The sequence below is a fragment of the Agelaius tricolor genome, unplaced genomic scaffold, assembly GCF_023055355.1.
Source record: "Agelaius tricolor isolate 1412-34295 unplaced genomic scaffold, bAgeTri1.0.p SCAF_25, whole genome shotgun sequence".
In the NCBI taxonomy this organism is placed as follows: Eukaryota; Metazoa; Chordata; class Aves; order Passeriformes; family Icteridae; genus Agelaius; species Agelaius tricolor.
This window is the reverse complement of record NW_027269285.1, coordinates 4,205,904-4,226,238: the sequence shown is the minus strand read 5'-3', so window position 1 is coordinate 4,226,238 and position 20,335 is coordinate 4,205,904. Positions and strand designations below refer to the sequence as shown.

General features: G+C 61.9%; 2 protein-coding genes across 9 annotated transcripts in view; both read right to left on the bottom strand.

The window, feature by feature from the left end:
- MYO18A (myosin XVIIIA) overlaps positions 1-20,335 on the bottom strand; it is a 37,067-nt gene that overhangs the window by 8,835 nt on the left and 7,897 nt on the right. For 2 of the 7 annotated variants that reach the window (XM_071448259.1, XM_071448265.1), the window contains exons 3-34: positions 14,701-14,841; positions 14,123-14,179; positions 13,479-13,566; positions 13,255-13,364; positions 13,000-13,176; positions 12,682-12,892; positions 12,293-12,435; positions 11,518-11,618; positions 11,366-11,429; positions 11,112-11,256; positions 9,690-9,701; positions 9,049-9,225; positions 8,880-8,970; positions 8,602-8,794; positions 8,122-8,208; positions 7,415-7,556; positions 7,046-7,205; positions 6,780-6,966; positions 6,444-6,678; positions 5,514-5,623; positions 5,360-5,425; positions 4,985-5,113; positions 4,389-4,532; positions 3,306-3,395; positions 3,101-3,220; positions 2,912-3,023; positions 2,674-2,801; positions 2,416-2,570; positions 1,148-1,271; positions 871-1,071; positions 465-575; positions 36-140 (exon numbers count right to left, since the gene is read on the bottom strand). In XM_071448259.1, the coding sequence (XP_071304360.1) occupies positions 36-140; positions 465-575; positions 871-1,071; positions 1,148-1,271; positions 2,416-2,570; positions 2,674-2,801; positions 2,912-3,023; positions 3,101-3,220; positions 3,306-3,395; positions 4,389-4,532; positions 4,985-5,113; positions 5,360-5,425; positions 5,514-5,623; positions 6,444-6,678; positions 6,780-6,966; positions 7,046-7,205; positions 7,415-7,556; positions 8,122-8,208; positions 8,602-8,794; positions 8,880-8,970; positions 9,049-9,225; positions 9,690-9,701; positions 11,112-11,256; positions 11,366-11,429; positions 11,518-11,618; positions 12,293-12,435; positions 12,682-12,892; positions 13,000-13,176; positions 13,255-13,364; positions 13,479-13,566; positions 14,123-14,179; positions 14,701-14,841 (4,116 nt within the window). Of the gene's footprint in view, positions 1-35; positions 141-464; positions 576-870; positions 1,072-1,147; positions 1,272-2,415; positions 2,571-2,673; positions 2,802-2,911; positions 3,024-3,100; positions 3,221-3,305; positions 3,396-4,388; positions 4,533-4,984; positions 5,114-5,359; positions 5,426-5,513; positions 5,624-6,443; positions 6,679-6,779; positions 6,967-7,045; positions 7,206-7,414; positions 7,557-8,121; positions 8,209-8,601; positions 8,795-8,879; positions 9,226-9,689; positions 9,702-11,111; positions 11,257-11,365; positions 11,430-11,517; positions 11,619-12,292; positions 12,436-12,681; positions 12,893-12,999; positions 13,177-13,254; positions 13,365-13,478; positions 13,567-14,122; positions 14,180-14,700; positions 14,842-20,335 lie in introns of all 7 variants that reach the window. The other 5 variants (XM_071448260.1, XM_071448266.1, XM_071448263.1 and 2 more) reach the window with 4 other exon arrangements.
- On the bottom strand, positions 14,850-19,341 carry LOC139600221 (actin nucleation-promoting factor WASL-like). 2 transcript variants are annotated; one of them, XR_011682447.1, is made up of 4 exons: positions 18,580-19,341; positions 16,776-17,718; positions 15,554-15,616; positions 14,850-15,350 (listed from the first exon to the last, which is right to left on the bottom strand). XR_011682447.1 is itself a non-coding variant. In XM_071448268.1 (2 exons), exon 1 carries the CDS (start codon positions 16,542-16,544, stop codon positions 15,771-15,773), a length of 774 nt encoding a protein of 257 aa, XP_071304369.1. In that variant the 5' UTR covers positions 16,545-16,744; the 3' UTR covers positions 14,850-15,350; positions 15,554-15,770. The 2 variants fall into 2 exon arrangements, 1 of the variants encoding a protein (XP_071304369.1); XM_071448268.1 differs by lacking the exons at positions 16,776-17,718; positions 18,580-19,341 and having other exon boundaries at positions 15,554-16,744.

Below are 20,335 nucleotides of genomic sequence, written 5' to 3'. Positions count from 1 at the left end.
AAGCAAGGCAGATGCCCGGGTGCCCTTCACCCCACCTGCTCGCTGACAGCAGATAACTTGCTCTCCAGCTCCCGCTTCTCTCTCAGCACCTTCTGCTTGTCCTCATACTCCTCCTCCAGCTGCACCTCCATCTGCTTCAGCTGGGGGACAGACAGGGGGCAGCCAGTCAGGGCAGCAGGGAGGGGTCATGACCCCTCCTCACGTGTCCCCACAGCCTGGAGACACTGGGTGACCCCACCAGCTGGGTGTTTGCGCAACCAGAGGCACAAAGCCCGGCAAAGTGCGCTGGCCCGGGCAGCAGAAGGACTGGTCGGACCTGCCGGGCCGGTGGAGCCAGGCTGTGGTCGCTGCGTGGGAGCCAGGTGCTGCATGACAGTGCCCAGCTGGCAGCTCCCAGTACCCAGCCAGGGCATGGGGATGCATCCCAGGCCCTCCTGGACAGAGGGGACACAGCTGAGCCCTACCTTCTTCTGGCATGACTGCCGGATCTCCTCCACCTCCTCATCACGGCTCTCCACCTCCTTGGCGTGGGTCTGCCGCAGCCGCTCCATCTCCATCTCCAGCCGCAGCTTCGCCTGCAAATGGTGGGGATGTGTTCAGAGCAAAGGGGACGTGGGGACCCCTCCATGCCACTCTCCAGTCACCACTCACCCTGAAAACCCCCCGGTCTGAGGCCAGCTGGGCTGCCCGCCCCATGGTGACCTGGCGGGCCATGGCACGGAGGGCCAGGAGCCGTGTCGGCCGCGGCGATGCCTGGCCTGACGCCGGGCTCAGGGCGACCGCCTCCTCTTCCCAGGCAAGCCCAGCCCAGGTAATAACAGCTCTGCATGAAACCACCCCACCCAGAAACCTTGCCCCTCCCCGCTGTACCTGCTCCAGCATCTGGATGGTCCCAGCCTGCTCATCCAGTTCCTCCTCCTGGTCTTTGACCTTCGCCTCTAGGTCCCTCAGCTGTTTCTTCACCTTGGCCAGGGAGGCTTCGTCCTTTGACTCCTGGGAGGAGATGTCCTGCAGCTCTGCCTCCAGCGCCTCCGCCTTCTGTGTCAGCCCTGCGATGTCCGAGTCCCTGTCCTGTGAGAGACAGGGTTACTGTCAGCCCGGGGCACCCGCTGACTGGGAGGCTGGGGAGGGTCTGAGGGCTACTCACCTCCAGCAGCTGCTTGAGGCCAAAGACCTCGGCCACCAGCACATCCTTCTCTCGGCTCAGCTTCTCCCGCTGCAGCCGTTCCCGCTGTGCCTCCTCATGCGCCTGCGAGAGCTCGCTGTCAAACCTGCACGGGGAGAGTGGGGAGAGCACTCAGCACCCCGGGGACTGATCCTCAGCCCTGTGCCAGGGGCACTGCACCGAGCATCCCCCTCCCTCAGCAGCAAGCACTGGGAAGGGTGGTGTGTGGCTGAGTGCTTGTTTGAAACACACTGTTGATGAGTCTTTAATTGCCACCACAGCAACACTGAGCTACTCAGACACTCCTCCTGATGCCTTCACTCCATGCTAAAGGGGAGTGCAGCACCTGCAGCACCAACTCCAGCAGCACCTCAGCTGTTCTCCAGGGCCAGCACGTGCCCATGGGACCATGGCTGCCAATGGCAGGGGCTTGGCTACTCCAAAGCAGCTGGGGACACCAAACCTACCAAGCAGGACATGGAGGGGTCTCTAGGAGAGATGGGCTCTTGTAGTACCTCAGCTCCCACAGCTGCATCCCAATATGGGAGTTCCACATGTCATGGCACCAGTCCCATCCCCAAAAGGGACACACAACCCCCTGGATAGGACACAAGCCCCTGTTGAAGGAGTGCTCAGCACAGCCTGTAGCCAGGCAGCCACGTGGCAGTCTCTTCCAGTGCCCCTGGGATGGGATCAGCTGGGTTTACTCCAAAATCACTGCCTTTGGGGCTTGGAAAACAACCCTGCGCTTGAGTTTGTGACCTGCGTTAAACACCTCGGCAGCTAATCCCCATTTTTCCTTGCGCTGGGTAATAAACAGCTGCATTAGCACAGACTCCAATCCGCGGAAATTGAAATTAATTAGATTGGATTCTCTCGCTGTATTTGTGTGTGCGATCATTACCATAATGAGATGAAAGCGTCCCTGCTGCTTAATAACGTTAGCAAACTTTGGGGCTGGGAGAGGGGACAGGATGGCAGCGCGTGCCGAGTGGAGATGCAGGGCACCAGCAGTCTCTACCATGGGGCGCGACCCCACATGGATGGGATCACTCAGCTCTAGGCCCCCCAAAAGGGCATGGGGATCCCCCCCACAACAAACACATCCAACTTGGGCAGCCCCATCCTGCTGGAGACACCTCGGCCAAGTACGAGCTGGTGAGGTGCCCAAATCCCTGCTAAAATGGTAATGCCACTTCGCCAGAGGCGTGTCCCCCATGTCCCCCCCACTGCCAGCGCACTGTCCCCACCTCCGTTGCTTCTTCTCCAGGTCATGGTTGCGTCCCTGCTGTCCCTCAAGGTGCAGCTTGGTGTCCTGCAGCTCAGCAGCCAGGCGCTGGCACTTCTTCTTCAGCTGCTGCAGCGCCCGCTGGCTCTCCTCGCTGTCCGCCTGCAGGTCCGCCAGCTGCGGGCAGAGGTGGGCAGGCAGTGAGGGCTCTGGGATGCCACCATGTCCCTGCTGTCCTAGCCATGCTGAGGGGAGTCCCCAGAGCTGAGCCCCCACTCACCTTGCGCTCCAGCTGCCTCTTGCCCTGCTGCTCCACCTCCAGCTTGTCCTCCAGCTCCTGCTGCAGCCGTTTCTTGGTGAAGTCGATCTCCCGCACTGCTCGCTCATATTTCAGCCGCCATTCGCCACCTTGTGTGAGGAAATGTGGTCATCAAGGGGCTCTGGGGTGTGGGGGTGGCACAGGGAGAAGGGGACACTGCAGGGTGTGCCAGCAGCCAGCACTGGAGGCAGGACAGTACCTGAATCATCATCGTCGAGCTCCCCATTGAGCTCAGCTGCTCGGATGAGCCGAGCCTCCATCACCTCCATCTCCATCGACTCCATCTGCTTCTTCAGGGCATCGTACTTGGCCTGGGAGGGGACACGGCCGTGGTGAGCACTTGAGGGGGGACAGGAGACACTGTGAGGCTGGGAAGGGGCACCCTTACCTGCAGGTCCTTCATCTCCTTCTCAGCCCGCAGCCTCTCGGCTGTCTCAGCGTCCAGCAGCTGGGAGGCTGACTCGCCGGTGTTGCGCTCGTCCGTCAGCTCCGATGTCAGTTCTGTGATCTGGGGGTGCCAGGGGGAATGGGACCGTGGGCTGGGGCAGGCTGGCACGGCACCAAACCCCATCCCGGCAGCTGCAAAGACCTACCCTGCTCTCCAGGCGGTCGCTGTTGAGCCGCAGCTCGTTACGCTCCTTCTCCACCTTCTCAAGTTTGCTCTTCAGCTGCTGGATCTCTTCCTGCAACAGAGCGGGCGGTGAGGGAGGGGGCAGGCGCAGGGAAGAGGCTGGCGGGTAGGAGGCTGGCAGCTCTTTGCCCCTCCCCAGCACCCCCCCAGCACAGGATGAGCAGGGTGGGGACTCCCTGGGACTGCTCTCCCCTGCCAAGGGCTGGGCAGGGACTTTCCCCAACCCGCTCCGCCGTCGTGCTGACTCCAACCCCATAAATGGTGTCTAAATGCCAGGCAGTCCCAGAAAAGCTGCAGAGGGGTACCCACATCCCTCACAAGAGAAGGTGGGAGCAAATCCACACATCAGCAGCTTGCTGAAAGGTTTGGGTGCACCCAGCCCAGGTGGGGAGGGAGGGGGCCCACCAGGATGCCCAGGGACCATCAGGCAGTGCTGTGGAAGCATGTCTGGCTGCTAACATCTTCCTCTCTCTTCCTCTGGTCCCAGCACAGGCTGGGGGTGCAGGAGGTGCCCCTGCCCAGGTGCCCCCACCCAGGTGCCTGTCCCCAGCAGGTCGGGGTGAAAGCTGAGCCAGGCAGCAGCTCGTGCTCGCTGGGTGCACCAGTGTCTGGTTGCCAGTGCGAGCGGAGCCCCCGCATTTGCCTCTCGGCGCACGGTTTCATTTCCATTCTCCACGCTTGTAATTGGGCTCAAGCAACAGCCGGCTCTCGGGATGCTAATGACATGCTGATTCACAAATTAGGGAGCAATTCGAGCCTGGCGCGGGCAGACGTGGTCCTGCATCTCACCCCATCATGGGCTCCCACATCCCAACCCACTGTGGGATCCTGTATCCTAATCCACCACAGGATCCTGCATCCCACCCTTCCCTGGGTTTTGCTTCCCACCCTGCTTCAGGATCCTGCATCCCACCCCACAATTAGCTTCTGCATGTGACCCCACCATGGGGTCCTGCATCCCACCCCACTGTGGGGCCATGCCCAGGGCCAACGCTCCCCCAAGCCCTCCCTGCCCCATCCAGCATCCCCCAGCATGGATACCCACGTCTTTGCCGCGGATCTGGTCCTCGGTGAGCTGCACCTCGATGAGGGGCCGCACCGTGGTGAAGAGCTTCCACCACGGCCAGTCCTTCACCCCTTTGTTCTTCTTGATGTTCTTCTGCACACACCGGATGGCCAAATCCTGGATCTGTGCAGGGCACGGGGTCAGCACGGGGTATGGGGTCAGTACAGGGCCACCAGCAGGGCAAAGCGGCGTGTGGGGGGCTCAGCACCCCTGCCAGCACCCCAGCATGCTTCCCTTCCTTAGCATTTGGGCTAATTGCACCAGCAAATCTGCTGTTTGATCCTCTCCAGCCCCTCTAAGTGCTAATCCCAGGAAGATGAGGCACTGTAAGATGCCTATTTTACACCTTCTCTAATGATAAAAGTAGGAGCTGAAGCGTGGCTTCATCCTTCGGCGGCGATGCCCAGCAGCCTCCCTGCCGGTTCCCCCTGGCCCCCCGGTTCCCCCTGGCCCCCCACGGCTCCGGGGGAGGCGGGAGGAGGAGGTGCTGGCCCAGGAGGCGCAGAAAGGCTGCACTGCCCATTTTAGGCGAAATTGTGCAGCAGAGCGGGGAGGGGAGAGCCGCTGGGACGAACCTTTCTCTTCTTGAAGTGCTGCCGTGCCAGGAAGCCCCTGCACGCCGCCTGGAAAAGGGTGATGTTCCTGCTGGTCTGTGTGTCCCGCTGCTCCTCCAGCCTGGCCAGCGATCCAGCCCGGAAAAACACCTATGGGAGGGGAGCAGGACAGTGATGGGTGCTGGCATTCCTCCGGCCACACCGTGCCACCCTCCCGCTGGGGGGGATGTGTCTCTCCCCTCCACAGTCGCTGGTCCTGTCCCATCGTGGGGTTTTATTCCCCAGGCATGAGGAATGCCGTGGGTGGGAGTGAACAGTGCTGCCCTTTTGCTGTCCCACCGTGCCATGACGCACAGCCCTGCCCACATCCACACCCGGTGGTGTCAGGCACCGTACCCGGCTCAAGCCCATGTGGTAGCTGCTCTTCTCCAGGTCCAGTGATTCCAGGAGCTCCTCCACTGCCTGCAGGGAGGGAAAGGTGTCAGGGCCAAGCCCTTTGAGGTGCAGGGGACTCTGAACCACAGCAGTGACTCTGACACGGGGCACGTACCCGCTTCTCATCCACCACGATGTAGTTGCGCCCATGCTTTTTGGTCAGGTGTGGGGCCAGGACATCAAAGCGCCGCCTGAACTCCGCAAACACCATGTGGTCAGGGTAACCTGGGGAAACAAGGGAGAGTGGGGCTGTGTGGATGCCCAGGGGATGGCCAGGGATAGCCCCACGTGCCCTGACATGCTGGGGCTCATGTTTTGGGAGAGCTGACGGGGTTGCCCCATGTGACACAAGCTCCCCATGGGGTCAGGCATAGCTGGAATGCCCTCAGCTTCCCCATGAGGTTTTCCTTGGCTGCATCCTCCAGCAGTTTTGGCTGGGATCTGAGGAGAAAGCGGCCAGATCCCTCCTCGGGGGGAGAGCAGCGACACATGTTGCCTGTGCAAGTCCTGCTCTGGCTCCACTCTGAGCCACAGCCAACTCCTGCATCAGGCTCCAGCACTGAGCCTCCATATCTTAATTAACGATGAGGTATTGATGGGAACATTGACCCCGGCACAGGCGGCTGGCCATGGCCATCGATCCAGGAGGTGTGCAGGTGGCATTGATTTCCAGTCATGGCAGGAAGGGTCCGGCCTCCAAGCAATAAACCCTCAGCCGGGTGGCTGGCCAGCCAATGTATCGATAAATGCTTTGCTGAGCACAACCCAGAGGCTCTCCTTCCAGCGGGACAGGGGCTGGATGCCAATGGGATTGCTGCCAGGAACCAGCGGCACCGGGGGAGACACCCAATTAAGGCCATGCCTGTCCCCAGTGCAGATAACAGCCCAGCAGGGGAGGGGGAACAGGGACAGGACCACCCTGGGGGAGAGGCTCCAGAGTTCAGAGCAAGGGCACGTGCTGAAGGGACTCCTGGGGGTCTTTGGCTCTCAGTGAGAAGATGCAGCTGGGACCTTCCCATCCGCTGGTGCTGGTGGCAGGGCTCACCTTGGCGGTACATGCGGAGGGCGTCGAGCAGGCGGGAGCCGCGGAGCTGGGCACGCAGGAGGGGCACGTCCAGCTGCATCAGCCCGGCCTCGCAGTGCTCTGCTGGCAGCTCCAGCTCGCTGCCGCTCACCCGCCGGCACAGCACAGCCTGGGGGTCCCCACCGCCCCCCGCCTTGGGCAGGAAGCAGTGCACAAAGTGCAGCTTGGACTTCTTGATGCTGTCGATGAGGGCGTCCTGTGAGTGCGGCAGAGCGGGGTGAGCGGTGACGTGAGGCGGCGCCCCAGCCAGGTGCCCCGGCCAGATGTGGGGATCCCCCTCGGCACCCCTTCACTCACCACTTGCAGCTTGATCTGGATGCAGAGGGATTTCTTCTTGACGGCAGCCACGCCGGTGGTGAAGGTCTTGCGCATGCTGGTGGCCCGGCGCAGGGCCAGCTGGGAGCCGCCCTCCAGCCCCGCCACCGAGCCCGACAGCACCAGCGCCGAGCCGCCGCGCCCGGCAAACAGGCTGCTGATCACCTTCCTGCAGGGCACGGAGGGCACGTCACCCCCCAGTGTCACCTCTCCCCCCTGCCACGCTCCCACCCCGGGACCCTGCTCACTTTTGGGACTCCTGCAGCAGGACAGAGGCGTTTTGGGAGGCCGGGTTGTGCTTGACGTAGTTGAGCCATCCCGTAGCATCGTACTCCACCCAGTTGGTCCCCGAGCTGTGTCCCAGGAGGAAGTGTCGGGGTTTGTCACTGGGGAGCAGCGGGTTGTGCCCTGCAGGGAAACACAGCACCAATGGGGACAGCCCTGAGCACCAGTGTTTCACTGAGGCATGTCACAGAACCCCAGAATGGCTGGGGTTGGAAGGCACCCTAAAGATCATCTCATTCCAACCCCCTGCCATGGGCAGGGACATCTTCCACTGGAGAGGTTGTTTCTGGTCTAGTGGACACATCCCCATGGTTCCAGGCCCCCCTCCATACCTTTTTTACCCCCTTCCTGGGGGCCGTAGTAGGAGAAGAGCCGCTCCAGCAAGGTGTCCTCGTTGCCCCCTGGCTGCAGAGCCTCCTCCTCCAGAAGCCACAGCAGCCCCCGCGCCTCGTCCGTGCGGGCCAGAGACCGGACCTGCAGGGTCACCACGCTAGCAGCCACCCCAGCACACCAGGGTCCCCCAGGGCAGGGACATGGGGTGACACAGGGCACCCAGGCCACCCAGGGAGCACACAGCCTCACACTGTGGGAGAGGGCTCCTGATTAATGGAGACTCAGAAGGGAAAGGGTCCATATGGGACACTCTGGCTGCACATCTCACTGAGGTGGGAAATGCAGTGCTGGGCTGAAACCCAGTACAGGAAAGGTGCCAGCAGCCTCCTCCAGCACGGACTGGAGAATCCCAGGGACTGGAGAACCTTGGAGACCCATGGACACTAGGAACCTGAGCACCCTGGGGACCAGAGCACTTCAAAAACTGGAACATCCCAGAAATCTCCAGGCCCCCTGCCCACAGCACAGGCAGCTCCCAGGACAAGAGGGGAAAACCATGCTGCAGGATGCACTAAGTATGTGGGCTGCACACACACTCGCATCCATGCTCTCATGACCATCAGCCCCTTTCCTTCCTCTCTACCCCCAAAATGCCAAAAAGCTGCCTGCCGTGATGTGGCTGGAAGGAAGAGTGGAAGGTGCTTACCAGTGCCTGGTGTGAGGACTGGTCCACAGCAGCTATGGAGCCAGAGGAGCTGGGCTCAGCATCAGCCAGGGCGAGCTCTATGTTCTCCTGGTGAGGGGGAACAGAGGCAGGTGAGCACCCACACTGCAGAGTAGCAGTGATAGGGAGTAAGAGCCCATCAGTGTGTTGGTCTTGATGGAGTTTAGAGTGATGCAGAGTGTTAAGGGAGGACCAGGACATGTGGAAGGGTCCCCTTGGGCTGTCAGTGCTGAGATGGAGAAGAAGCAGTGACTATGATCATCACCACCCACAGCCACTCCACCACCTCCCAGCGCAGTCCTCCTGTGCTGTGCTCCAGCAGCCCTGGACACTGAGCTTTGGTTGGACTGGTCCAAAATGACCACTGCATAAGAAATCAGGGGGGACACATAGCAGACGTTCATGTGGGTATGGGAGGGCAGGAGTGGAGGAGGCCACGGCAGCCCTGGGTGTCCCTGGTACCTCCTTGTATCGCTCCAGCTCGCGGGCAAAGGTGCGCTGGTGGAAGAGCTGCTGCAGGCGCTCCTGGGCGTAGTTGTGGCAGAGCTCCTCGAAGGTGGCACCCCGGCTTTGCCCTGCCAGTTTGGGGTTCTGTGCCCCAGGGGTGTCCACCACTGTCACAGAGCACACCGAGTGCTGGCTCGACTTCAGCGCCCTGGGGGGAGAACAGAGGGACACAGTGGGGTCAGTGGGTGCAGCCAGGCACCCCCTGCTCTCCTGCTGGCCCCCCCAGCACGTACCTGTTGAGGAGGGAGATGAGGAGTGTGAAGAGCTCGGAGTACAAGCCAGCTGCCATGCCCTCCAGGCACTCCAGCGCCGTCAGCTTGGGACCTGGCCAAAGCAAGCCTGAGTGTCCCCAGCCTGGCATCCCTTGGGGCCACCTGCTGTCCCCACCAAACCTCACCCTACCTGTGCCACTGTCCCCCAGGGGAGACTCATCGGGGCCCTGGCGGAAGGAAGTGGAGCGCTGCAGGGTGCCCTTGGGCTGGTGCTTGAAGATGGCAGAGGAGAGCTCCTCCAGGCTGCAGCCCAGCAGGTAGGCGGCTTTCTGAGCCCACTCGTGCCGTGCAAACTGCTTCCTCCCAGCTGAAGGGTGGAGAAGGGGGGTCAGGGCCAGGCAGGGCACCCCTAGAAATGGGGAGCGTTTCCAAACAGGCCTGGGATGATCTTAGGGACCCACAGAGTAGGTTAGGGATGATTGGCACAGTGGTAGCACACGTTTTGGGGCTTGAGGAGACAGAGATGTTTGGGGTCTAACAGGACATAGGGGTGAATGGCTTTGTGCTGCTGCAGGCTGAGCCTGGAGCCACACTGGTGTGGAGCACAGACCCCTTGCCACCACTACCCTGTGACCTCTGAGGCTCTGAGCCACCCCACACGGGGACATGTCCCTGCTGGGTGACACAGCCACACGGCAGCCAGACAGACACAGAGACACGGACGCTGGGGGGCGGTGGGAGCCGGTTAATGGTGACACACAGGGACACGGAAGAGGGTGGCACGGGGGAGGGGGAAGCCAGAGACACACGGAGAACAGAACGGGACTTTACCTTCGTCGGCGTCTGCATTGCAAAGGGCAGCATGCACCATGCGAACAGAGACACGGGTTAGAAACAACGGCACACGATGGCACGGGGGGGACACCCTCCTGCCACCACGCCACCGCACATGCCACGCCTGCCCCCTCCCCAGGCACTGCTGCAGTGACAAACCGTGACCAGCATGGGGGTCCCTTCCCTTTGAGTCCCCCCGCACCATGGGGAATGTTGGGGAGCAGCTCGGCTCTGCCCCAGAGCATGGGGAGCCGCGTTTGGATCCAAGGATATTGAATCCTGGGGCTGGTGTAACTCAGCTCTGAGCACTCCCAGCGTCCACGAGGTGCAGGGGAGGCTTCAGCAGCAGCAGCACAGACTGGGGGTGGGATGCCCACCCCAAGCAGGATGCAGCAATGCTCACCCCCAGCAGGATCTGGGATTCCCTCCCATAGCAGGCTCCCATGGAGAGGCTCCGGAGTTGCCTGAGCATCCCGCTGTGGTGGCTGCAGCGGGGCCCTGCTGCCCTCTAGTGCCCTGAGAGCACCCCATGGGCCAGCACTGCACCCCAAGAGCACCCCACAGGCCAGCCCTGCACCCCAGTGTGCATCCAGACCCCTCTGGTCACTCCTTTTTCATCCCCAGATCATCTTTTCCACCAGGGCTACAAATTCCCTGGGTGCAGCCACCAGCTCCAGGTGCCCATTTTGGGGTGACATGCCCAGCTCTCCCACCAGCGTGCAGCGCCACAGGGAGAAAGAGAAAGCCACAGGGGGAGAAGAGCAGCCCCCAAAGCTAAATTTGCCATCCCCAGGGATGGAGAGCAAAGCTGGTGCTGTGGGACACTCACACCCATGGTGAGAGCTGTGTGCCAGGGCAGCTCTGACCCACACCACCAATGGTGCTGACAGGACTGGGATTGGACTCCTCACGAGCAGCAGGCAAATTTGGGGCTGCCAGGACCCAGCCAGGGTCAGGGCTGGTCCCAGCACACCAGCAGCACCCCAAGCCCCCATTTCATTCCCCAAATCTGCATTGCATGGCAACCCCCAGAGCAGAGCCCTCCCTACTCCCGTTACCAGCTCCATCTGCCAGTGGGTCTGCAAGGAGGATGGAGGGAAAGGTGTTACACTGGGAATGGGGGACACCCCCCAACTGCCTGAGCCCCACCCAGGCCCCCACTCCCCCAGGTTGGCAGGGCCCAGCCCAGGGTCTGGGCATGTTCAATTCCCACCAGTTAATGAGACCACCCCAACCATGGGGACAAAGCTGGGTGCCCCAGAGCACTCAGGGTGGCAAGGCATTGTCCCTCAGCTGACACAGCCTCCCACCTTCTCCCCCAGAGCTTGGTTGCACTGCAGGCTGTTTGCAAGGTGTCTCTGGAACCCCTCACATCATCAGTCTCAAATCTCCCCTCCTTAATGGCTCCCAGCTCGTTACCTTTGGTTGCCCCAGCGGCTCCCAGATGGTAGATGGCCCCCAGGATGAGCCAGAAGGCTTTCTGCTCATCTCCTGAGATGCCCATCACCTTCATGGCTGTCAGGAGCTTGCTGAACTGCTGGGTTGCCTTCTGCTTTTCCTCCGGCTGTGGAAACCAACAGGAGCCATTGGTCTGGGAGCTCGGCTCTGCTTCCCCCTGCACTGAAATGGGCCAGAGACCCCCATCTTCCCCTACAGCCCCCCATGGCAACAACCTTGGACGGGGGCACGATGCCGAAGACATTGTTCTCTGCCAGGTGGTTGAAGTGAAGCTCAGTCCTGCAGGGATAAACACCACGATTGGCCCCATGGGGGAGGTCCCAGAGACCCCCCCACGATGGAGGCCATGTCCTCCCCCCCAGCTCACCTCAGGGTGCTGTCAGAGCAGGCCAGCAGGTAGTAGAAGACATTGAAGGTGGCCTCGTTGGCCGGGTGCCGGGCCACGCGCAGCTTTTCCAGCAGCAGTGTCTGGCAGAGGTGGGACAGTGAGGAACTGTCCCCAAGTGCCCCACTCCCACAGAGACCTCCAACCCACCCCAGCCTCATCTTTGCTGCCTGCCCAGGGTACCAGTGGGAGTGAGGGCCTCCCTCCCACTGCAGGGCACCATGTGAATGCAAACGTCACCCACACAGCCCATGAGCATCTCTCCTTGGTGAGTGCTACTAGAAGAGCATGGAGTACGTCTCCTGGATTTTAAGGCTCTGCTGTTATGACAACAGCATTTTGGGACTGGTTTTGGGACTAACTCAGCAAGGACAGGGAACCCATCTGATTTGGGTGTGAACAAGGACAAGAGCAGGATGTCAGGCTGGCTGCTGAGTGATGCGAGCATGGCTGGGGATCTGCAGCGGAGCTTGTAGTGTAGGAAACACCAGGAGAATCATGGAATGGTTTGGATTGGAAAGGACCTGAAAGATCAACAAGTTCCAAACCCCTGCCATGGGCAAGGACACTTTCCCCTATCTCAGGATGCTCCAAGCCCTGTCCAACCTGGCCTTGAACACTGCCACAGGAGATGGAGTAGTTACAGCTTCTCTGGAGAACACTCTTGTGAGGATGGACTGGCTCCCACATCATGGGGAGCCACGCTGGCAAGGATGGACCAGCTCCCCTGCTGGGGGAGCCACCCTGGTCCCCTCACCTGTACAGAGGCAGATGCCACCTGCCCAGCCTGGTCGAAGTCCAGGGAGATGATCTGGGAGAAGCGGGTGGCGTTGCCATTCATGCCGGTGCTGCTATTGCCAAAAGCCTCCAGGATGGTGTAGAGAGCCTGCCACTTCTCCACTGCAGGAAGACAAGCAAGGCAGTGCAGGGGCTGTGCAGCGGGCAGGGGGCCAGAGCTGGCTGGGCTGGAGCTGCTGCTCCCTTGCACTGCAGCAGCCCCCAGGAGCACAGCAAAGGCACCAGGTGACACAGTGAGAGCCCGCTGGGCGCGTGTCCAGCCACTGCCGCGTGCGTAGGGCTGTGGCCGCAAAGCAAGGGGCGTGTACAGGCAGGACAGAGGGACTCCACACCCACAGAGGGACTCACCAGAGAAGACCTTGCCGGTGCTGCCGGCGATGGTGGCGAGGTACTGGACCAGGTGCTGGCAGTTGGTGGTTTTGCCGCTGCCGCTGGCGCCCAGCAGGACGATGGCCTGGTCCTGGCGGCTCATCAGCATGCTGCGGTACGCCGCCTGCGCCACCGCGTAGATGTGCGGGGACGTGTCCTCCCTGCGGCACCCCTTGAACATGTGCATCACCTGATGGGGACAGGGAGGGCAAGGGTCAGCACCCTGCCAACCCCATTACCCCCTCTGTGCGGTGCCAGCTGCTGGTCCCCTCCAGTGTCCCCCCAGAGCAGCGTCACCTTCTCGGAGTACATGGAGGGGGAGCTCAGCGGGTTGATGATGACCATGGTGGGCCCGGCGTAGGTGTGCAGGAGGTTGCCGCCGTAGCGCTGGCGCAGCGTGTGCAGCGTGCTGGACTCGTTGAGGTAGAGGAGGCTGGCGAGGTCCTCCACACGGTCACAGGACGGGGGGTTTGCCTGGCAGCAAGGTTGAGATGGGGTGGGTCAGGCGGGGAATGGGGATCTGCCTTGCCGGCCCCCGCCCCGCAGCCCTACCTTCTCCACATCGTCCTCCTCCACCTCCAGGACGGCTCCATTGTGGTCCAGTTTCACCTTCACTTTGCCCTCAGGCAGGGGACTGCCCGCCTCCGGGCGCAGCTGGCTGCCTGTGAGGGGCACAGGACACTCAGAGGGGCTGTGCTGGCAGCCCCCAGGGACACTGCAGTGGGGTCAGGGGGGCTCACAGGAAGGACGGGGTGCTGTGTCCCAGCAGTGCTCACCCAAGGAGAAGCCATCCCTGTGCACCAGCCACACCTTCTCGGTCTCGTACCAGGCCTCCTCGGCTGCTATCTGCTCTTCTGTCTTGGCCTGTGGGACAGCAGATGTGGAGAGGCTGTGGTGACCTGCCCCCTGCCCTGCCTCACCCCTCCCCTCATCCCCGGGGCTGGAGGGAGCACGGCTGACTGGCCACAGGGCCATGTGCTGGACAGCCAGGCCACCTCCACAAGCCACAAACCCTCCCAGCACGTCCCCAGTTTGCCCGCTGGGGACCCCAGTGGGTGCAGGGATGAGAGACCACCAGGGCCCTGCCACAGCTTGGGGCAGACATAAAGACACAGTGACCCACAGGCACATTCACTACGGCCACTTCGGGTGAACCTGGAGGGGCCAAGCTCCCAAACCACAGCCCTGAGAGCAGGCACCCACGCCAGCCACGTGTCAGGATGCAGGGACACCAGATATGGTATGGGGACATGGGACATGCTGCAGGGACATGCTGTAGGGACACAGGACACACTGAGGCACATAATGGAGGGACACAGGACGTGGCACAGGACTCTGATATGGGATATGCCAGACTGGTGGCCAGCACAGCGGGGATGTCCCTGGCACAAGGAGAGCAGGACGAGCTCCAAAGCCAAACCTGAGCTGCAGCAGGGACGGGGCCAAGGGGAGCTGCCGGCGCATCGTCCGCGGGACCCTGGCGAGGCCGAGAGAGGCGGTGAAGGCGAGAAGGGCTCAGCCCTGCCCCGCACACAGCACGGAAAGAGGGGATGGGGAGCGAGCAGGGGCAAAGCACCGCTGTGCCAAACCCTGCGGGCGCTCCTCGTGCCACGGCCACCACTGTGGACAGCAGGGTGGCAAGTCCAGTGCAGTGCTGGACAGACACGGAGCTGGGAAGGACGCTGGCCACGAGGCCGTGCTGCCAAAGCCCTGGGGCTGGGGGTCACTGCACTGACCCCGCTCTGAGCTCTGCCAGCACCATGTGCCACAGCTGCTTCGGCACGAGCCATGCATCCTGCCTATGCCAGCACTCTGCCCCTTCACACCCTGCTCCACACCCCTGCCCGCCCCAGCTGTGCCTCCTCCACTGAGGGCACCCTCCTGGGACGTCTGGCTTCCCGGCATGACCTCGCTGGGGAGGAGAGAGGCACCCAGCCCTGGCTGCCCCGCCGGCCCCATGGCAGCCCATGGAGCAGGGTGGGATGGGGAAAGCCTTACACTCCAGCAGGAGGCGCGGGCGCAGACGCCAGCCCAGAGGCAGACAGAGGATGGCAGGGGGTCGCTGGTGGAGGCAGAGGGCTCCTGAGGACAGGGGTACAGTACCTGGCTGGGTGCTGAGGCGGAGGCGGCAGGGTCCAGCTAACGGCAGCAAAGAAGGAGGAGAGAAAGAAGAGAGGGGGTGAGAGGCAGAGAGCAGAAGCAGCACCCTGACAAGCCACAGGGCCCCGGCATGGCCATGATCACACCATGATCACACAGCACCACCAGGACATCATCCATCCCAGCCACCACAGTGTGCCTGGGCCCCTACAGGGATGCAGACAGTTCCCCATCCTCAGCACAGTCTGGGCAATGATCCCCAAACCCACCAACAGCCCTGGTCATCCATTCCCTGCTGCCAGTGTCACCCACAGATAGACCGTGGGGTTGGCAGCCAGACACAGGGTACAGTCACTGTGTGAAGAGCACATGGCACATCTGGGGCAGCCACAGGCTGCCCATGCCTCCCCATCCCTGAGAAGACGACACGCAAGCACCAACACCTCTGGAATTACAGAAGTGGTGAAGATCCTCTCCAGCCGGAGCTGCGCCTCCTCAGATGGGCTCAGCACGGACGTGGGGCCAGGGGAAGCAGGGCCAGGGGCAGCCTAGAGGCAGAGCACCATTAGCTCCAGGCCAGTTGTCCCACAGCCCGCACAGCCCTGGCACATGGGCACCAGCAGGGCCCCTGCAAAGGCTTTCCCAGCCCTGCAGCCCATCAGTGCTTGGGGCGGGTCCCAGGGTGAAGGCACAGATGGGTACCAGTGCGTACCCACAGTGTCCAGGGACCTGTGTCACCACTCCTACACACCTGCTGGGGGGTAGCCGGGGCATTTTTCACAGGGGTCGGCCGCTTCTCGCTGGTCTGCAGCTTCTTCTCCACATGAAATGGAGGGGAGACAAGGGGCAGCATGATGGAGTGGCCACAGCACACACGACTGCCCAAAAAAAGTGACTCCCACCCACACCGCACATCTCAGAAGCACTGCAAACCATGCGGGTGAGCTCACACCATGCTGCACTGGGGGTCAGAGCATCTCCCATTGTGCACACACAGGTACCTTGTGCCTCTCCAGGGCCGTGGGTTTCAGAGCAGATGCCTTTGCTGGCTCTGCTTTCCCTCCTGAAAGCTGCACTGGTGGCTCTGGTTTGGCTTCAGCACCCGAGGACGGGGACAGCTTTGTGTCCCCACCAGCTGGCTCACGGGGCTTCTCCTGCCTGTCCCCCGGCCGGAGCCGCGGCCGGTGCTCCTTGGTTTTGCCCTTGGCCATGAGGGTTTTGAGCCCCTCTGAGATCTCATCCTTGGGTTCCGGCTTGGCAGGGGCTGCAGGCACCACGGCCGGGGGCGGTGGCGGGGCTGGGGGAGCTGGGACAGCGGTACGCCCTGCTTCCTCCTTCCTCGGGGGTGGCACTGGCTCAGGAGACTTGGCATCTCGGCCTGGCTCCTTGGCACTGCCAGCGTCCTCCCCTGGCAGAACTTTGCGGACCACCTTGCGCACCACCCGGACCACCTTGCGGCGGGACAGCCCCTGGCCGTCATCCCCCTGTGCCTCGGGGGCTGGGCCCTCCAGCCCATTCTCTGCTGCTCCGTTCAGCACCGGCTCTGGGCTCTTCCCTCTCCCAGGAGGTGGCTCAGGGCTCTTCGCGGGTTCGGGGCTCTTCACAGGCTCAGGTTTTGGGGGTTCAGCCTTCGGGGGCTCAGCTTTGGGGGGTGCAGATGCTGCATCCTTCAGGGTCTCTGACTGCAGCCACAATGAGAGTGGTGTGAGTGGAGGGCCAGCCTCCACTGCTGTTTGGGACATGATGGTGCCCAGGGCTCTGTCCTGCCATGGAGCACAGCTCCTGGCCAGACCCAAGCACTGGGTATTGGAATAATTACCACAGCACCCTTCCCCAAAAACCTACAGCCCCACAGTGGATCCCAGGGCAGGGAGCAGTGGTGACCTCCCTGCCCCACAACACAGGGGCTGTTCCCACCAAGGACAAGCCCCATCCCCAAAAGCTCCACCCTGCCCGTGCTCTGTGACACTTACAGCCCCATCCTCCTTCACGGGTCTTTTCACAGCTAAAGATTTGTCCTCGTCCTTGACCTGAGGGTCAGACAAACAAGAGGAGCATGTTTCAGCCCACTTTGGGGCCTTGCTGCAGGAAAACCTCCTGGGACCATCACTCCATGCCAGCACAAATTTACAGCCCACTGCAGGGACAAGGACGTGTGTCCTGACAGGCTTCCCATCAGCCAAAACAACGGGGGTGAAGCACAGAGATGCACCCTACTTACAGCAAACCCCAAAGGTGGGAGAGGTGCTCTGCCCACCTGGCCTGGGCCCTCTCATCATGAGCAGCCAGTGAGGGAGGGGTTCAGAGTCACACCACCCCTCCTGCAGGATTCTGTCGTTCTATACGTCACCCCCCAGCCGGTGTCACAGCACGTTTTAAGTGTCACCAGCTAATCTCTGCAGCAGCCGCACGTGGGACATGCCAGATCCCTGCTGACCTGGGGAAACCAGGGGCCTCTGGGGGGGTGGGCAGCCAAACCCTGCCCTGGGCTGAGCCTCTGAGTGCCAGGACTCGGCTGTGACACTGCAGTGGTGCATCCTGTGGGCAACACACCCTGGCTTGCCACCACAGAGCAGCTCCTGGGTGGCAGGTGGCACTGGGGTGGCTCACACTGTGTTAGGGGCGGCACCAGACACTCACAAAGCTGTTAGTGATGGTGTTAGTGATCACATGCATGGCTGTGCTGGTGACACCAGCCCTGGCCAAGCTCCCAGTTGCCCAGCACAGGCCCTGTCACAGCAGCACAGTGAGGCTGGGAGTGCTGCTCCAAACATTGGGCAAACTGGGGGAGCCGGTCAGCAGCGTGACCCAAACACGGGGTGCAGGCAAACATGCAAGAGACACTTCCCTTCTGCTCCCAGAACGCAAACCGGGATGAGAACGCCATGGTGATGTCTCATGGAGCTGCAGCCCTGGCTGGGGAGAGAGGGAGAGGTGAGACTGACTGGGACAGCACACAGAATGCCAAACCACGGCCCAGGGTACAGGCACGTGCCCTTCCCCACCTGGGATCCTCAGGAATGGGGGTCTGAGCCCACTTGGACCTGCTCAGCAAACAAACAGTGCCCACAGGAGGGGCTCTGGGGACAGACAGGTGACCAGTCTGAGACCCAGCAAAACTCACTGTGTAAAAAAAACCCCTTTAGTCAGGCTGTAGGACCGTGGCCCAATTCCCCTGAGGGGGCCAGCCCGCTGCAGTAAGCAAATGCCAGGGTGAGGGAAGGGATATTTTCTGCCCCAGCTCCCTGCTTGCCCTGACAGCCTGGGTTTATTCTGAGCCTGACCCCATGCCAGAGGCCAGGCAGCTCTAGTGGGACCTGCTGCCCTGGATGGCACCCACTCTCCAACCCCAGGTTGTGCCTGGGGCCACTGGGGAGAAGCCCCCTCTCAGGGCCAGGCGTGGCACAGGGGAGCACTGGGCCACCAAAGCAACCCAGCAGTCTGGGAGCACATCCCTGTCCCCCCAAACGGTCACCATGGTGTGAAATGCCAGTGCCTGGAGAACAAGCTGAGCATGGGGGTCTGGAGATGAACCCACTTGTGGGTTAGAACCCCCAAACCCTCTGCCCACAGCACTCTCACTTCCAAGCAGCCTGGCACTGCCACAAAGCTCTCCGGAGAGCACCGGCCATGAGGTCCCCACAACAAACAGCCCCAAAACACCCCAGGGGTGGCTTCAGCCTCTCAATCCCCGATCCCAGCACCAGGACCATCTCCCAGGTACCCCCCTCGTGCTCCCCCAAGCCGTGCTGGCCACGCTGGGGGTCCCCACCTTACCAGAGGGAGCAGGAGAAGGGTTTCCGCCGGGGCGAGCGCAGCACCGCACGGGAGAGGCACTGGTGGGGCGGCAGCCGGCAGCGGGGACAGCTGGGCTGATAGGGCCACCCTAAAAATAGCCCAGGAATGCGAGGGCCCCGCCGGCCGGAGCAGCAGCAGCAGCCGGAGGGAGAGCTGGGGGGGGACACTGGGGCCTCGCCACCAGCAGCACCGTCACCGTCACCACTGCCAGAGGAAGTGATGTGGGCTCCGCCGGCCGCGGGGGGAACTGCCCGGCCTCCCTGCACCGTCCGCCCGCAGAGAGTGGGACAGACACCCCCGAGCCAAGCGCAGCTGTGGAGCTGGGGGGGCCAGGCAGGGCTCTGTGCCTCACAGGATGGGGTTGCACAATCTACACCCCTGGGTGCCTGGTGTGGTGCCAGGCGGTGCAACCCTGACGCTTCTCGCTCCTCCTCTGTCTTTGCCATGAACACCGGATCCCCCCAAAATGTTCTTGGGGACAGACAGCACCCCAGTGACACGCAGTAAAGATGTTTTCATGGCAAAGCTGCCTCTGGAAGTTCAAGGTGTCCCTGGAAACAGCAGGAGTGGGGCAGTGGACAAGAGGATGAGGGTCAGGGGCCTCCCCATGCGGGGGCTGCTGGGAGGAGTTGGTGGCAGGGAGCCAAGCACGCTGGTGGCATGGAGGAGCAGTGGTGACGCAGGCATGGCACACTGGGACCCCAGCTGGCAGCTGAGCAGGTCCCTGCCCAACCAAAGTGAGACAGATGTGCCCTGAGGAAAGAAAACATTCCCAGAGGAAGCAGGGGCACAGCCTGGCACACCCCACTGCACAAGGGACAGGCCACATCAAACACCCTTGGCAGGGCTGCCGTAACACAGCAGAGAGTGTCTGCAGTGACATGGGTGTCCCCAGGTAGCACAGGCATGCAGCCACCTCTGCTGGGATGCCCAGCCCAGCTGTTTGGTGACAGCAGCATTTCTGCCTGGCCAGCATATTTCTCTCATTCCTAAGCCAGGAAATTCAGCACACACACCCTGGCTCATGGCTGAGCCCACTGGATACAAGCCCCCTCCCAAGACTCTGCCACACTAGGACACCACAGCAGCACCAGCCCCTCCGTGAGAGCAGAAAAAGAGCCAAATAAAGAACTTGCCAGGCACACAAAAATGATAAAAGTGCCTCTGACATGACGAGAGTCCCACACTCCCACCTGGTGGGACATGGGATACAAGCCCCACCAACTGGATACAAGCCCCCTTCCAAGATTCCCCCACAGTGGGACACCACAGCAGCACCAACCCCTCAGTGAGAGCAGAAGAAGAGCCAAATAAAGAACTTGCCAAGCACAGAAAAATTATAAAAATGCCCCTGACACAATGAGAGTCTCACACTCCCACCCTGGTGGGACAAGGGGAACCCAGCCATGCCATGGCACCCTGGGCACAGCGACCTGCAGGGACTTGTGTGCCCGTGGACAGTGGCACACAAGGTCAGCCAGCACAGCCACAGGATGCCTGTGGCCCTGCTGAAGCACTGGAGTGGTCAGAGGCGTTTCTGGAATATTTCTGGAATATTTCTGCTGGGCCGGCGCACGCCTGGGCCCTGCCTGAGGAATTTAGCCGGTAAATAAATAAATACAAGTGTGGAGTTGAGCCAGCCCAGCTGCCCCACACTGGGAGCACGGCTGGGACACAGAGGGGGTTTCACCCCAGCCCCAATGCCCGGCCACGCTGTGCCACCAGCTGTCCCCTG